The sequence below is a fragment of the Hylaeus anthracinus genome, unplaced genomic scaffold (assembly GCF_026225885.1).
Source record: "Hylaeus anthracinus isolate JK02 unplaced genomic scaffold, UHH_iyHylAnth1.0_haploid 12001, whole genome shotgun sequence".
In the NCBI taxonomy this organism is placed as follows: domain Eukaryota; kingdom Metazoa; phylum Arthropoda; class Insecta; order Hymenoptera; family Colletidae; genus Hylaeus; species Hylaeus anthracinus.
Window position 1 is genome coordinate 2,932,851 of NW_026534348.1, and position 15,657 is coordinate 2,948,507.

General features: G+C 32.4%; 6 protein-coding genes across 10 annotated transcripts; 3 read left to right on the forward strand and 3 right to left on the reverse strand.

Moving 5' to 3' along the window:
- The first annotated feature begins 299 nt into the window (after window positions 1-299).
- Window positions 300-2,563, forward strand: LOC128890923 (adenylyltransferase and sulfurtransferase MOCS3). 2 transcript variants are annotated; one of them, XM_054149935.1, is made up of 6 exons: window positions 300-437; window positions 542-794; window positions 951-1,164; window positions 1,460-1,758; window positions 1,836-2,303; window positions 2,372-2,563. In XM_054149935.1, the coding sequence occupies exons 2-6, from the start codon at window positions 617-619 to the stop codon at window positions 2,521-2,523; spliced, it is 1,311 nt and encodes a 436-aa protein (XP_054005910.1). In that variant the 5' UTR covers window positions 300-437; window positions 542-616; the 3' UTR covers window positions 2,524-2,563. The 2 variants fall into 2 exon arrangements, with proteins under 2 accessions (XP_054005910.1, XP_054005909.1); XM_054149934.1 differs by having other exon boundaries at window positions 361-503; window positions 581-794.
- LOC128890924 (probable galactose-1-phosphate uridylyltransferase) lies at window positions 2,546-5,034 on the reverse strand. Of its 4 annotated transcripts, none has more exons than XM_054149936.1 (7): window positions 4,725-5,032; window positions 4,216-4,281; window positions 3,966-4,135; window positions 3,682-3,887; window positions 3,390-3,618; window positions 3,033-3,249; window positions 2,546-2,939 (listed from the first exon to the last, which is right to left on the reverse strand). In XM_054149936.1, exons 1-7 carry the CDS (start codon window positions 4,813-4,815, stop codon window positions 2,692-2,694), a joined length of 1,227 nt encoding a protein of 408 aa, XP_054005911.1. In that variant the 5' UTR covers window positions 4,816-5,032; the 3' UTR covers window positions 2,546-2,691. The 4 variants fall into 4 exon arrangements, with proteins under 4 accessions (XP_054005911.1, XP_054005912.1, XP_054005913.1 ...); XM_054149937.1 differs by having other exon boundaries at window positions 4,800-5,031; XM_054149939.1 differs by having other exon boundaries at window positions 2,811-2,939; window positions 3,018-3,249; window positions 4,725-5,034.
- A 363-nt stretch (window positions 5,035-5,397) lies between these two features.
- Window positions 5,398-7,001, forward strand: LOC128890927 (proteasome subunit alpha type-6-like). The gene is made up of 5 exons (XM_054149941.1): window positions 5,398-5,740; window positions 5,911-6,005; window positions 6,164-6,245; window positions 6,385-6,814; window positions 6,897-7,001. Exons 1-5 carry the CDS (start codon window positions 5,665-5,667, stop codon window positions 6,952-6,954), a joined length of 741 nt encoding a protein of 246 aa, XP_054005916.1. The 5' UTR covers window positions 5,398-5,664; the 3' UTR covers window positions 6,955-7,001.
- A 91-nt stretch (window positions 7,002-7,092) lies between these two features.
- On the reverse strand, window positions 7,093-7,904 carry LOC128890929 (probable small nuclear ribonucleoprotein Sm D2). The gene is made up of 3 exons (XM_054149944.1): window positions 7,764-7,904; window positions 7,349-7,604; window positions 7,093-7,270 (listed from the first exon to the last, which is right to left on the reverse strand). Coding segments are annotated over exons 1-3 (363 nt in total). The 5' UTR covers window positions 7,766-7,904; the 3' UTR covers window positions 7,093-7,165.
- A 161-nt stretch (window positions 7,905-8,065) lies between these two features.
- Window positions 8,066-9,227, forward strand: LOC128890926 (rRNA-processing protein UTP23 homolog). The gene is made up of 3 exons (XM_054149940.1): window positions 8,066-8,201; window positions 8,298-8,530; window positions 8,591-9,227. Exons 1-3 carry the CDS (start codon window positions 8,082-8,084, stop codon window positions 9,027-9,029), a joined length of 792 nt encoding a protein of 263 aa, XP_054005915.1. The 5' UTR covers window positions 8,066-8,081; the 3' UTR covers window positions 9,030-9,227.
- An 826-nt stretch (window positions 9,228-10,053) lies between these two features.
- LOC128890920 (enhancer of mRNA-decapping protein 4) lies at window positions 10,054-15,328 on the reverse strand. Its single transcript, XM_054149930.1, has 9 exons — window positions 14,993-15,328; window positions 14,807-14,882; window positions 14,200-14,405; window positions 13,749-14,128; window positions 13,402-13,670; window positions 11,706-13,327; window positions 11,419-11,626; window positions 11,032-11,325; window positions 10,054-10,957 (listed from the first exon to the last, which is right to left on the reverse strand). Exons 2-9 carry the CDS (start codon window positions 14,857-14,859, stop codon window positions 10,768-10,770), a joined length of 3,222 nt encoding a protein of 1,073 aa, XP_054005905.1. The 5' UTR covers window positions 14,860-14,882; window positions 14,993-15,328; the 3' UTR covers window positions 10,054-10,767.
- Window positions 15,329-15,657: the final 329 nt, after the last annotated feature.

Sequence of the window (15,657 nt, forward strand, 5' to 3'; positions counted from 1 at the left end):
AATGTTCGATATATTTATATAATATTTCTTCCAATGTATGTATACCTTTTACGATCAACGTAATAAAACTAGTTAACCACTTTCAACGATAACTATTTCGTTACTCGTAAAGAGTCTTTATTGCATTTTATTACACTGCTCGCAGATGATAAGGAGCATTTTATCTGTTACATCTAGAATGATTAAGGACTAATTGTTGTCGTTTGACCATTTTTACGTACACCAATACATGGTAAAAGTAGTCATCTCACAGGGGAAACCACTTGTGCACTTGTCGTAAACACACATTTAAATGCGCAGTTTATGAGTATTTATGAATTCTCGAGAGCATTGACAACAATACGGTGGATTAGCAATAGAACACCGAAGGTTATAGTGTAATTCTATACACTTTGCCGTTGAAATTTTATTAAACGAATCTTCTATTACATTGTGCAGTATGTGTTACTTGGCTCCGAGAGAATAACGTCAGATAACGGCCCTGTTTATCTTGTTCTTCGAATGTATGTCGATATAACCTAAACAAGACCCTTTATTTAAGGTTCTCGACTAAATGTTCGTTTGAAATTGTCGAAAACAGAGTCATAACCTATTTCGAGAAATCCATTCGACGAAGATGAATGAAAAGGAATTGATTGATGAAATTACGAGCTTGCGTGAGTTGTTACGCGCGAAGGAAGCCCAACTGGCCATCCTAAGGCGCGAAAAACAAATCGTGCAAGACTGTGGCTTGAGCAACAACGAGATATCGAGATATAGCAGACAAATCTTTTTATCGGAAGTTGGCGTGAAAGGTGTATTGTAATTTTGGAAATATTATAATTTTTTATGAGAAAAGAGAACATTTTAAAATATTTACTTTTTATACTGTTTTTCAATAGAATATATTCCATATGTTGATTGTAAACTATTTTTAGTTAGCTAATCTTTCTATAATTACGTAATTGCAGGTCAATTAAAAATAAAAAACAGTGCAGTACTTATTGTAGGAGCAGGTGGACTTGGATGTCCTGCTGCATTATATCTGGCATCTGCTGGTATTGGACATATTGGTATAGTTGACTATGATGATGTAGAGATTAATAATCTTCATAGACAGTTACTATTTAGAGAAACTGACATTGGAACACCTAAAGTAAACGCTGCTGCAAAAAATCTTAATTGGTACATATGAATTAATATAATATTATATATTCACTTTGTGATTGAAGGGTTACGCCATCTTCATACAAAACAGAGAGTACCTTCATAATTTTTTTATAGCAGTATCATATGCTTGATCGAAAAACTGAATTTTGTTTCTATAAATAGAGCATGTAATAAGCTTCTCAAAAAAATATTTTTTATATTTACATTAGGTATGAAGAATCAATATAATAAACAGATTTAAAAAATTCAAGATGTAGAAATTGTGGCTGTATTAATGTACATATTAAATAATAGTTTATAACAATTTCAGCTTAAATAGTAATATTAAAATTACTCCATATAAAATCCAATTGGACAGTAGTAATGCCTTAGAAATAATAAAATGTTACGATGTAGTGTTAGATGCAACTGATAATGCAGCTACACGTTATCTGTTGAATGATGCATGTGTTCTAAGTAAGAAACCGTTAGTGTCGGGCTCAGCGTTAAGATTCGAGGGACATTTATCAGTATTTAATTACTATGGACCTTGCTACAGATGTATATTCCCTAAACCTCCTCCTCCAGAAACTGTAACAAATTGCGGAGATGGCGGTGTCTTTGGTCCAGGTATTTATAGTTATTTACTATTAATTAATTTATTTCATATGTTATGTAAAAATGTTTAACATGTTATTTTACCACAGTTGTTGGTACCATCGGCGTTCTACAAGCAGTAGAAGCTCTAAAGGTTCTGCTTAAAATGCCTCACATATTATCTGGTCAACTTCTGTTATACGATGGATTAGAAACGAAATTTCGGAATATCAATTTGCGTGCCAAAAATGTAGATTGTCCCGTGTGCGGCGAACATCCGACTATACAAAAGTTAATCGATTACGAACAATTTTGTGGCGCGAAAGCAAATGATAAAGATCCGCAGTTGGCGATATTAAAGGAAGAAGAAAGAATGAGCGTGGAAGAATACAAAGAAACATTGAAATTAGGTACAAAACCGCACGTGTTGATCGATGTGCGTTCATCCGAAGAATTTCAAATCTGTCGTTTAGAAAATTCTGTAAATATACCGTTGAACGAAATAAATAATAACGAAAGGATAATGCTGATAAAAAACAAAATGCAAGAAATGAAAAAAGAACACGACGAAGTTGGTTGTAAGTATATAAACGTTGACGTTGGCTCTGCATTTTTGAAGTTAGGCACATTTTATATCTTCTTTTAGTATATGTGATGTGCAGAAGAGGGAATGATTCGCAAAAGGCTGTAAAACATTTTCAAACGATGTTGAGCGAAAGTAACTTAGAAATAAAAGACATAATCGGCGGAATTCATGCTTGGAGTAAGAAAATCGATCATACGTTTCCTGTGTACTAATTGTGTAAAATTTTAAATATAGTTATGTTCGTTTGTTATATTTATTATGCTTTTTATTCATAAAGTTTATGTGCCCATAGTTCAGTGATATCTGGCTTTATAAATAATGTATATGCCAATAACATATACACCTATAAAAATATATTGTCGTATATAAAGCGAATTCATTTATTTGGAATATTCTTCCACTTCGCAACTAGTTAAACTTGTTTCTGGATACTTGAAATGAGAATCCGATAGACTTCGTAATTTCTCAGCCGCTTGTTCGGGTGTTAAATCTCTTTGAGCTTGTGCGAGGAGCTCGTAACCAACCATATGTTTCTTTATACTTGCAGAACGTAATAAAGGAGGTAGGTAGATACCATGAAAAGTCCAATAAGGATAGTCCTCTTTGGAATATGGGCCAGTCGGTGCACCTTTAAACAAAGAAAAAAACAATCGAAATATTACTTTTAATTATAAAGGTATTTTTTTACCGAATATATATACTGAACAGTGCTATATTATACCATGCCAGCCCATAGAATAGGGAAAAGAGCAACTGAATAAATTATCATATTTTGTACATAATATTTTCATAATAACTGCCAGTGATTCTTGCTGACTTTCCGTTAAATCCTGCATTCTGGATACTTGTTTTTTAGGCAGTACCATAGTTTCATATGGCCATACTGCCCAAAATGGCACTAAGACTACCCAATCTCGATTTTCCAATACAACGCGCTCCTGTAAAGTAAGTTAATAATTTATACATTAATTTTAATATAATATTTATAATTTTTTTTTACAAATTGCACAAGAAGGTAACATCTAAGTGTTGTGTATTTTTTAATGAAAATATACATCACATGATCAATGCACCCCACCTTTTTGAGAAGCTCTTTCTGCACATAATCAATGAGAAGTGGTTTCTTATTACGATTATAATAATCACTAAGGTATCTATCTTTTATTTTGGCTTCATTTGGTAAAAAAGAACTGGCCCAAATTTGACAATGTGGATGTGCATTACTACATCCCATTAAAGCACCACGATTTTCAAAAATTTGCACCCAAGTCCATTTATCTCCCAATTCAAGCATTTCAAGTATCCATCTGACGTAGAACAATACTTATTGAATAAGAATTTAAATTATAGAAAATATTTCACAGACATACCGTTTAACAACTTCCTTGATTTCAGACACTTTCATAAGGGCTATTGTTATGTTCGATTTTGGATGAAAGCACATTACTTTACATGTGCCTCTGGCAGAATCCATCTGAAACAGTTCATCTTCCGACACTGATGGACTAGGAACTGATTCTAATAATGCAGGAAAATCATTGACGAACGAATATGTGTTTTCATATATTGGAGTTATCTGAAAAAAATTAAATAAATTTAAAATTAATTATTATTAGAAGCTAAAAAATCGGAAATAAATATGTGAAAATATAACCTGCCCGCTGGCTCTAACATTGCCTGGACAAAGCGGATTATCAGGGTCGTAATCTGGAACGTCTTCCTCTATACTTGGTTCGATATGCCCTCCCCATGGTCGCTTCAATCGATGCGGTGACACTAGTACCCATTCTCCCTTCAAGGGATTATATCGAATATGTTGATGTTCTATAAAATATTGATCTAATAGTTGAAACATAGAACACTAATTTGGAATGACTTCTTTGCAAAAATAGAAGAATTCTAACCAGTAGGATTGAATTCTTCCTTTAATGTTTCTGTACTATGTTGTGGGCCATTTTCCTTTTTATCATCTGCAATTATAAAAAATGTACATGTACAATAGTGTAAATCAACATGTTTTTTTATTTACGTGCGCAATGAATTACATAATTTTTTAGTTAATTGCATTAAAATTTAAAAAAAGTATTTTTTCGACGAAAAATGCTCATACGGTATACTTACAATCACAGAATATCGTAAATCGCAACGTAAATTTAAGGAGTCACGTGAATTTTACATTCAACTTCAATGACGTATAAATTTACAATAGTCCCGCGCAGATATTACCTTGATTTCACTCGTAATGAATTGCTATACTTTTAAATTACTGTTACTTTATCGTGGTAATTAAATTTCGTTAGAAAAAAATAATATCACAATAAGTCGTCTAACAGACGCTTGTCTTTAAGAATTTATTCAAAAAGTACCATTCGATCGATAACGGTATATATTAGGTAAACAACAAAATAATTACCTTCATTTGGTATGGATATTTCGTTTATAAAATATTTCGTTTCTACCAAGGTATCATCAATTGAAATATTTTTACCTGTTGATGCGGACATTTGTGCTATGGTGAAAAGAACGCAATCATTTATATGCTTCGATCAGCTACTGGAAACTTTTCTAGTATCAGCTGTAACCTAATGAAACGAGCTTATCATAGTTCCCCACTAATGATACATTAGAACAACTGATTGGAATTGATTACAATAGTTTACGATAACGTTCGTATAGCTTGCAAAAATGTTCTATCGCACGTATTTACGCATATATATTTCAATGCCTATTATTATATATTACGTACTGTATATGGTAAATCGATTAAATTCGATCTTGATCAAAAGAACTTTGAATCTGAAAGACATTACGAACGTTAATTATACTAGAATTATACCAATAATCATGTTTTTATTCCTAAAAATTAAATATAAGTTTTATCCATAAGTTCTTTATCTTTTAACGAAAAACTTTTTAAATTGCTTTTTTCATAATCGTATGCAGTCATTCGAATAATCAATTTTATCTTTGTCTGTATATAGCTGTAATTGTTAAGTACATAATCTTGATAAAACTCATTGTCAGGGCTGTATTGAAGAGCATAAATATTTTCTTTTAAAAACTTAAAAATAAAACTCAATTCTAAAATATTTCTATCGAAAGAACAAGAAGTAGGAAATACTCATCGCAAAAACATATTTAAATTACGGCGTTAGTCTGAATGATCATAATAATTTTCAAGAAAAAGTAGAGAACCAGTCAGATATTCAATTTTAATTTTATCCTCGAATGGTAAAAGTTGTTTTAGTAATAAAATGTGTCGCTCATTGTGAACTACTCTAATGTAGCTCTTGGATGATTTGACGTTTCGGGTTACCTGAAACTTTTGAACGCAACCATTAATATTTGTGAACATGGCGCGAGGTAGCAGTGCTGGTTTTGATAGACATATTACGATATTTTCGCCGGAAGGAAGGCTTTATCAAGTGGGTAAGTGTCATAAAAATATTGTACATTACATTACGTATACTTCTTAACTATTTATCGGAATCTTCTATGTTATTCATTGAACTGTATATGCATTCTACAACCAAGAGTCATGACATGGCGTTATCTGCAGTTTTGAATTTACTGAAAAATAACATGCAATTTTTTTCTAGAATATGCATTTAAAGCAATAAACCAAGGTGGCCTAACGTCTGTTGCCGTTAAAGGAGTCGATACTGCCGTTTTTGCGACACAGAAGAAAGTACCTGTAAGATAACCTCTTCATAACTTTACTATTAATACTAATACTTTTCTGTAATATAATCCTCTCATTTTTTTAATGAGGGTGTAATCCAATTATATCTTAGAAGAATGTTTAAATATTCTTGCAAAACTGGTCAAATTGTTGAAGATATCTTTTTACAGGATAAGTTACTCGATGCTTCCAGTGTTACTCACATTTTTCAACTCACTGAGCATATTGGTTGCCTTATGACAGGCATGATTGGTAAGTGAAAAGAATTATTAACTTAAGAATTATTCATCTTTCCTTTGTTTTTCTATGCTCTGTATTATAAAATACTCTATGTAATTTTTATGTAATATAAATTATGTTTCTCTTTATTAAGTAATGTTTTATACTACAGCTGATAGCAGATCACAAGTGCAACGTGCACGGTATGAAGCGGCTCACTTTAAGTATAAATATGATTATGAAATTCCTGTGGATGCCTTGTGCCGTCGTATTGCAGATATCAGTCAAGTCTATACGCAGAATGCCGAAATGCGACCTCTTGGATGCTCTATGATGCTTATTTCATATGATAAAGAGAAAGGCGCGTGTATTTATAAAGCTGACCCTGCGGGTTATTTCTGTGGTTATAAAGCCATTTCTGTTGGTGCTAAGCAAACTGAAGCTAATTCTTATCTGGAGAAGAAATTGAAAAAGAAACAAAATTATGATTACGACGAAACTATTCAATTAGCTATTACATGTTTATCAACTGTCCTGTCTGTAGATTTTAAACCAACTGAAATTGAAGTTGGCGTAGTATCAAAAGACAATCCTAAATTTCAGTAAGTATGTTAAGATATAATTGTTGGTCATGTATTCATGTATGCAAAGTTTATCAATAAATAATTCATTTTGTTATTTCAGGATTCTAACAGAACAAGAAATAGATAAGCATCTTACTGCAATTGCTGAAAAAGATTGATAACTTTATGTATACTTTAACACAAATAAATGTCATGTCTTACTTAATGTACTCTTTTTTACTTCAATATTTAAAATATATGCATTTTTCCAGGATATATATCATTGTTACCATATAAATAAAATGATCAGACATACATAGCTTATATCAAAAAGTTTATTATCAGTTTGTCATCCTTATTGTAATTATAAAGTAGAAACTTATTTGAAAATTATTTTCCTGATGCTGTTGCTAGTGGATTTCTTAGAACTAGAATAACAGAATCACCTCGTAAAAACATTTTTGAGATGAATCTATCTTTATTTACTGGTTTTGCCTAGAAAATTAGAGCTTTCATACTTAATTACTCTTAGTTAAACAATGTATAAATACTTATAAGCTACAACAAATTTACCTTCTTCTTTCCTTTTCCTGTACGTGGAAGTTCTGTCCACATTTCTTTTACATTTTCTAAAACCATATTACAGTGCCTGTCGAATGCTTTTACTCTTCCCAACAATTTTTTATTGTTTCTGCAATTGATTAATACTTGTGTATTATTTTTTACAGACTGAGTTAACACAGAAAGTGGTCCTGTGTTAAATTCCTCTTCCTCTCGTTTTGCTAACTCCTCAGGAGTCATTTCAGACTTTGGTTTAGTTAGAGAAGACCTACAATAAAAAATACATTTTCATCAAAATTTATAATAACTTTGCTGGTCATAGAAATTATTTGAAAAATCAAAGCACAAACAAGCAATTGAGGTTATGTTTCTTTATTTAAATGCGGGAATGGATTAAACTGAAAGAAAATGTTTTTTTAATACTCACATATTGATATTCTTTTTTAATAAATAGAAACAACAATAAAATTCTTATATCTGAAATAATATTAGCACACCATGTACTGAATACTGTTTGAAAAAGAGACGCAAGTACGCAACAGACCGGCTTCTATATAACCACTTCTAACCAACGATGTAACGAAGAGTAACGTTGTCGTTACTCTTACAATTTACTAATTATCAATATTAGTAATAGGTTATATATATTTTCTATGCTAAGTCAGTGTATTTATGTATCGTAATAACAATCTATAAAAGTGACAAGTTTTCGATTTCGCCTAAGTATAATAAAAGAAATAAAAATATGAAAACAGCTCGCCAGAAGAAAGCAAGAAAAAATCTAGGTTTTTTCATTAACAATTATAAATTTAGAGCACCATTCCAAATTCTTATTGATGGTACATTTGCATTCGCTGCACTCGAGGTTTGTATAAACACGTTTTATTTAACATTCGCGAAACTGCTTATTATACTTAATTAATTATTTTAGTGTATATCTTTTTATTATGTTCTTTTTTAGAACAAATTCAATATACAAGACCAGTTGTCAAAGTATTTTCAAGCTGAAGTGAAACTTTTGACTACACCATGTATAATTTTGGAGACTGAGAAACTTGGTTCATTTTCCAAGGCAGTCAGCGGTGCTATGCAAATAGTTAAACAATATCCTATACACAAATGTGGGCACGAAAAACATTTTATAACTGGTACAAAATGTTTGCAATCGATGGTTGGGAAAAATAATTCATCTAGGTAAAATAGTAATAAAGTAATTTGTAGAAGACAAAACATTGAAGACAATATGTATTATAGGTATATTGTGGCTACTCAGGATAGAGAACTTCAAGATATTTTGAGAAAAATTCCAGGTGTGCCAATAATATATTTACATGGTAAAGCACCAACTTTGGAGGCTCCTTCGCAAGCAAGTCGAAAATATGCTGAGAATATCCGTAAAGAATTAGGAATGAGTTCGTGGGAAACAGAAAATATTAAAACACTAAAAGAAGCAGCTGGTCTAACAGAAAAATCAGAACTCAAATTAAAGAAGAAACGAAAAAAAAGTGGTCCAAATCCACTTAGTTGCTTGAAGAAAAAGAAGAAACCGCAAACAGAAATTTCAAATAATACTACAGGAAAAAAATCTGGAAAAGTTAAAAAGAGAAAGAAAATGAAAATAGCAGCTCACGTTAAAGAAGCATTAGTTGCTGAAATTAAAAACAACTCCAGACAAAAGAACACAGGGAACTAAAAATAAGACAAATTTATGTAAATAAATTTCATTTTTATTCATAATACAATAGTCTTTTCAGTTTGTAAAATTAAAATAATAGAATGATATTGTGATATATTATTCCTAATACATGATGAGTCTATTTATGAATAGAAAATAGTTGCTAATATTAATGAGAAAATTGTAATCTTAAATACATAGAATATTAAACAGTTATTTTATCTGTATTGTTAAAAAACGACACGATGAAAGTTCGTATTTATATGATGGTACAGTTGAAATGCATGTAATTGTTTCAAAAGTTTCATAGAAGATTGCAAAATACCATTAACAGTATGATCTTAGTAATGAGTAGCTTAATTATTTGATTTGTTATATTCCTTTCCCTTGTACGTACTATGAACATAGTATTGAGAATTAAATCTAATTAGAATGAAAAAAGTAAGTAGCCAGAATCATCAGTTTTAAGAAAGATGTACATTTCTTAAATATATTATATTTCTACCGCAGTACCTAATGCTACAACGATCACGATGAAAATCTTTAATTAGGAACTTTCATGTGCAGATATACAAAAATTTGAAGGGATCTACAATTACACGTAAATTGCACACTATTTACAGCCCTTTTTAGGGGTTATTACATACAATGGAAGTACTGTAAATGTATGTGTCATATGGCACAAGACGATACCTAAAGAAAGAACAAGTTTCATTTATGTGCCAAATTACATAATAATGAAAATATATAAAAAATCATTTCTAACACAGATATGAAATGTGATATCAAACTTATCAATTTTAAAGTTTTTATTCTTTCATAGTAAGAAATATAGAATATCATGTTTTGTTACAATGTAATTAGCAGCATATTGAGAAAGAGAAAATATGACTGAAATAGAGATAAAATAAAAAATAATGTCGGACAGAAATACTTGAAAACATAGCAATGAAACATAAAATTGATGTAAGAAATTTCTTTTTAGAAAGTCGTTAAAGCTTACAACTTACAAGTCTAATTAAAAAATTAGAATTACACCATCCTCGTGGACATGATAAGTTTAATATGTATTATACAATGTGTCATGAAATGTATTACAAATAGATGATTAAATATAAAGTTAACGTTTAAGAGAATTAAAGAGCGTATTATATCATTGAACGTCAATTTACTTACGAAAATACTATTTTAAAAATTCTTTTACATGTAAGAAGCGTTAATTAGATTTAACCTCATAGAAAAATAATATCAAATTATTAAAGTAATAATTAAAAAAAAAGAAAGAAGTTTCTTACGTACCTTATAAATTATTATTATTAATAAACTCGTCAATACTAATAATCAGTACAATGCCAATAACTAATGTAAGTAATTAATGATTTATATTAATTAAGTTGCTCACATTTTAACGACTTAATTCCATTTATATCACCTTATTTAATTATACTGCTTAATACATTTATGTAATATTCCTTTGACGTTAAGAAAATAATTTTCTGATAAACCCTTCAATATCCCATAAACGTATGTACTTTGTAAACAATCAAATTACAGGAGTAGGTTTCGATAAACTAGATAAAACTACTGATAATAAATTTATATAATATTTTGTTCACAATCTATGTTAATATCTGGCAGTCTTAAATACGACAATTGTGGATATTGATTTCAGATTAAAGGTATTTTTTTAACGAAACGTATAAAACCTGATGTCATATTATTAACGGGTTCTTTCTACTCCAGATGGTATCTAACATCAAGGATGTTGGTTTAATAGTGCACGTGCAGCCATAGCTAACATTTTCATACGTCGAGTAGAACTGTGATTTGGATTAGCTGTAACGAATGCACTTAATTGATTTTGTAAGGTAATTAACACTGTGCCCATATGTTCTCGCGTCACTGGATCATTGGGATCCAAGTTTAATATTGCTTCTTCGAGCCACCTGACGAGAAATTGTAAACTATCAGAACTACTGAAGGGATAAAATTATACAATTATTAAAAAAATTTCTATTACCTGTGCTTCAGTTCTGTACGGTGTCCTAAGTCTGCAGATAATTGTTGTACTAGCGACAGTATTACAGGCTGTGGTAAAATACATCTTGAACTTTGGCCCTGTGGTCCAACAGAACAAGAAAATACTCTGGCGGGTTCTGTCTTTTCGCAAACTAATACTACCAAACCCAAATCACTTGCACTTAAAGCTTGTTGAAAAGCAGCATTCAATTGTCCTCTTTGAAGAAGGGATATTACTCGTGCCTGAGCATCGGCTACTGCAGGTACTGTTATAGCAGGAGTAGTTGCTCGTGAACTAAAAGTTATATTAATTATTTATATTATTATTTTTTCCAGCCCAATCGAACATTGTATTGTAACCGCGAAAAAAAAAATTATATTCACTTACCGTGCATTCGTAAGCTCGGTAAGCTGTTGATTTAAATTATCTCTGATACAATCACGAATTGTACGTGTTGTTTCTTCTTGTAAAGCATTTAAACACCTGTTTAACTCGGTTTGTAGTTCTTCGCGGATTAACGCAGACAACGTTTCACTTTGTTGTTCATTTCGTTGTTGGTACTGCTTGTCTGCGATAACATCCACATTTTCAAGATCTGAAAAAAAGTAAGTTATTTTACTTCACTTCAATGTTGAGAAAAATGTAATTTATGAATGTAATGAATGAATCCTTACATTCGCGAGTACCTCTATCGAAGGCATCTTGTACTTGTCTAAACATAGTTTGACATGCTTTCTCCATTCCTGGCAAAATAATATTCGTGAAGGTTTCTTTAAATGCCATATCTAATGCTGGTTTTGCCGCGTTTGCTGCTGCTAACGCGAGCGTGTCTTTGACATGAGAACTATTAATCAATTCCGTTAAGTTTTCTTTTAAAAGTTCATCCATTCGAGTGGAATCTAGCCTAAGTTGATGCTTCAATGGTTCTACCGTGTCTTCGATGATGCGTGGCAGAGTAGTTTCGATTTTATCTTTGATCGTTGTTTCAAGTGTATTGAAAAATTCATGTTGGCGTGACATTTGGCCATATAATGTTTGCTCTAACGTTGCATTTTGCTGTTGAGACGCTTTTGCTAAAGCAGATTCCACCCGCGTCGATATCGGCGTTTCTTGCCCTAACCTAGTTACTTCTGTGCGTAGTTCTCTAACTTCTTGTCGTTGATCTTGAATTATTTCCAAAATAGATTCTAATTTATTTATTAATTCAAGCGTATTTAGTTCATTTGCCACTTGCCAAGTGCTTTCAGCATCTCCTGTGGTATGCGTCGTTGACTTCGATTCGTCTTTTACCTTTTTCTCATCTTCACTCGTGTATCCTTCAGGTTCTCGCAACTGAAATAATTCCATTGGCGTAGGCCAGTCATAATTGGTATCCTCATAGTTGGTACTTTCTGGCTCCTTTTCAGCTTCAGGTTCTTCATCTGGCTTTGTAAGAGACAGAATTTCTCTGACTTCTCTAGATGGACTACTACCGCTACTAGCTGGTGCTTGTTCTTCTAGTTCGTTCTTGACCAGTGGAGGATCCGTTGCATTTAGAGCTTGCACAGCTTGTGCAAGGGAAGGACTAGGAGATAACACCTTGTCCAATTCAGGACTACAAGGACGAGAATCAAGTTCATTATTCTCTTTCTTGGCAGGTGAACTGAACGCGTCGGGCGTCATTAAATTCAATCCGGTATTGTGGTTCGTTGCTGCATCGATTGTAGTAGATAACGAAAGATCTTCTTCGCAGTTCTCTCCTGAGATTCCATTATGATTAACAGTCCCTATATTTGATAATTCTTCGGAATAGTCCAATGAATCTTGAGCCAGTGTATCCATGAGGCTACGACCGCTCGCTTGTGAAGCAGGTCTAAAAGCGATGTGACACTCTTGTAGAGACTTTGGTTGAACTAGATACATCTGAATAACAAGTTGCTCTTCAACTTCTTCGTCAACTGGACATAAGTCTTCCAATGATTCGCCAGTGGGACGTATTTTGCGCATACCAGCGTCGACGATCCCGAAGCTCAGTATTGGATATGGCAGCAGGAACTCTGATATTGTAGTTACAGATGCTAAAATTTTTCCGGTATCTTTTGTAATACTTAGTATATACAGAACTTTATTATATATATCTGATAGTAAAAGATATCCAGCGCTAAGATCTAAGCCTGCTTTTAAAATTGGCAGTATGCCGGTGGAAGGTGTTGGCGCGAATTTAATAGTCTGCAAGCAAGTCCATAGTTCGCACGACCATACTCTTAATTCTGTATTATTGTCGCAACCAGTTATGGCAAACCTCCAAAATTGTACACTAAAAGATAAAACATTGTTATAAGCGATTATTATATTTCACTATTTACTGATATTTTATTTAACATTGCTTACTCGGGTTGGTATGTCTTGTGATCATCTAAGAAAAATAAACATGAGATAGGTCGACCACCGTGTGGTCTCCATTGGTGTAAACAACGCGGTTGTGCTTGATTACCATGAGAGTTACCATGTAAGTAAACTTGGAAGAATTTTACTTCTCCGTCGTAACTTGCAGTAGCCAAAGCTGTGCCATCAGGACTAAAGGTCGCTTCGACGATCGTATCGGAATGTTGATCAATTTCCAACATGCCTCCATTTTCCTTAGCGACTGGATCGGTTGCCTATCATTCAGTCAAACAGTTGGATAGTTTGTTCATTTTGTATGGATTTTATAATCTGTAAGTAAGGTACACATTCACCTCTATTGATCTGAATCTTGATGTAACAGTATTAACTGACCACAACTCTGCTTTTGAACCACGAGTTAAAATTAAAAGTTTAGAAACTTCATCTCCATCGGATGGTGCATCCTCAGGAATATATGGACACCATATTACACGGTGATCAGTGTTCACTGGGTCAGCTGCATCTACTTGTAGTAATAAACTACATGACAGTTCAGATATTGTTGATTCAATAGTGTGTATAAAAAGATTTCCACACAAGTCGACACATGCTAAAATTGCAGTTGAAACATGCGCGAAAGCTAGATCTTGTATCGCCGCACGCATTCCCCTTAATAGTGCTCTTTGTTCGTATTCTTGGCATACCACTCTCACCATATTTCCTCCATTACTAACTAAATAATTTCAATGTTTTAAATTTGGTAAATGATGAAATATTTATAGCCTTAATTTAAATCTGTGTTACCTTTAATTCCATAAGCTAAATACTTTCCAGACATATGAACAGCCAATAACTGTCCAGGATAAAAATTATGTTCCCACATAAAATCAACAATATTCTTTAACTTCACTTTTGAACTACCATGATTGTGCCCTCCAGGTGAGGGAATAACAGTAACTTCTGTACTATATAATTCAACAGAGTGTTGATCTTCTTGTCCATTGAATTCTCTAAAAATAAAATGTCCATCTTAATATCTATACATTGTTACAAAGATATTTACAAAAAGTTTCTTGGAAGCTTCTAAATAACATTAATGTTATTCAGAGTACTATAAAATAATTGTATTCATAGAATAATTGGATTAAATGGTGATAGCCCAAAATGTCTGAATGATGTTCAGCATAAACATAAAGGCATGAAAAATGGGCTTAGTACTCAATCTATTAAAACTAATATTTAGACTTTAATAAACAAAAAGTTCACCAATGCTTGTAACAAATACATTGTCGAATATACAAACAGAAAAATGTTTTGAGATGGTGAATGTTCAAAATAAAATACATCAAAATATACCTAAATGATCAATGAAATGTAGTTACTAATAGAAAAAATTGTATTAATAGCTTACACTGTTTGCGGGTAGTGCAAATGTTTTAGGTTATCCTCTCCTGTTTTGATCATTTTGCCGAAAGTTACTACGTGTCCTAAAAAGTAGTAGTATTAACGAAATTCCAGCGATAAGCATGCCGGAATTTGGACGATTCTAACCCCCCAGCCGGTGGCACGCCTGATAATTATACATCGATGGTCTCACCTTTCGTGCATATATCTGCCGGAATGCGAAAGCGTTTTCTTACGTTCCGTCGCTTGCTCGAATGAACAATGCAATTATTATCCTTTCATTTATGAGGGCGAACAACGTACCTCGTGAACCATAACTCAATGAAATTAACAAATGCGAAATGTCAGGCAGCCATCACCCACTTGTCAGAAAACGAACCGGAAGTATCATTGACGATATTTTATACCATTCGTGTTATGTGGCGCTCCAGTGGTACTTTGACCATCGCCGACAAGATATATACAATATATTAAAATAATATACTGTAATGTTATAAAGCAGAGAATCGTATTAATTATGTACTTATGAAAAATAAAGAATGATTGATCAAAAGGTATCGGTAGCGCCATTGGTAGCGAAATGCCCAAGCTTGTACTGAAAATAGTTCCCACTGTTGTTACTAGATGGTTACTAGATTTTTCATAAGTGCATAATTAATGCGGTTCCTTGCTTTATAATAGCATTTATAATTGTTATGCATAGTTGTACTTAATTTCGCAACAATTAACCTTCTTTTATTTAGTGGTGCCATCTAGTAACAACAGTGGGTATTATTTTCACTATAAACTTGGGCGATTTACCACCGATGGCGCCACTTAAAATAAACAATGCGCCATCTAGTGTCAATAATAGGAACT

Bases quoted from the DNA above. Each gene is read 5' to 3' on its own strand.
- LOC128890926 (XM_054149940.1), top strand. From the start codon at position 8,082: ATGAAAACAGCTCGCCAGAAGAAAGCAAGAAAAAATCTAGGTTTTTTC. The intron at 8,202-8,297 runs GTTTGTATAAAC...GTTCTTTTTTAG, and splicing joins TTGCATTCGCTGCACTCGAG to AACAAATTCAATATACAAGA. The intron at 8,531-8,590 runs GTAAAATAGTAA...TATGTATTATAG, and splicing joins GGGAAAAATAATTCATCTAG to GTATATTGTGGCTACTCAGG.
- LOC128890924 (XM_054149936.1), bottom strand. From the start codon at position 4,815: ATGTCCGCATCAACAGGTAAAAATATTTCAATTGATGATACCTTGGTA. The intron at 3,888-3,965 runs GTTATATTTTCA...AATTTTTTTCAG, and splicing joins ATGTTAGAGCCAGCGGGCAG to ATAACTCCAATATATGAAAA. The intron at 3,250-3,389 runs GTGGGGTGCATT...CTTACTTTACAG, and splicing joins AGAAAGAGCTTCTCAAAAAG to GAGCGCGTTGTATTGGAAAA.
- LOC128890920 (XM_054149930.1), bottom strand. From the start codon at position 14,859: ATGATCAAAACAGGAGAGGATAACCTAAAACATTTGCACTACCCGCAA. The intron at 13,671-13,748 runs GTGAATGTGTAC...ACTGAATGATAG, and splicing joins CAAGATTCAGATCAATAGAG to GCAACCGATCCAGTCGCTAA. The intron at 13,328-13,401 runs GTAAGCAATGTT...TTTATCTTTTAG, and splicing joins CACAAGACATACCAACCCGA to TGTACAATTTTGGAGGTTTG.
- LOC128890923 (XM_054149935.1), top strand. From the start codon at position 617: ATGAATGAAAAGGAATTGATTGATGAAATTACGAGCTTGCGTGAGTTG. The intron at 1,165-1,459 runs GTACATATGAAT...TAACAATTTCAG, and splicing joins GCTGCAAAAAATCTTAATTG to CTTAAATAGTAATATTAAAA. The intron at 1,759-1,835 runs GTATTTATAGTT...ATTTTACCACAG, and splicing joins TGGCGGTGTCTTTGGTCCAG to TTGTTGGTACCATCGGCGTT.
- LOC128890927 (XM_054149941.1), top strand. From the start codon at position 5,665: ATGGCGCGAGGTAGCAGTGCTGGTTTTGATAGACATATTACGATATTT. The intron at 6,006-6,163 runs GTAAGATAACCT...ATCTTTTTACAG, and splicing joins CGACACAGAAGAAAGTACCT to GATAAGTTACTCGATGCTTC. The intron at 6,815-6,896 runs GTAAGTATGTTA...TTGTTATTTCAG, and splicing joins AAAGACAATCCTAAATTTCA to GATTCTAACAGAACAAGAAA.
- LOC128890929 (XM_054149944.1), bottom strand. The intron at 7,271-7,348 runs GTAAATTTGTTG...CTAATTTTCTAG, and splicing joins CAGGAAAAGGAAAGAAGAAG to GCAAAACCAGTAAATAAAGA.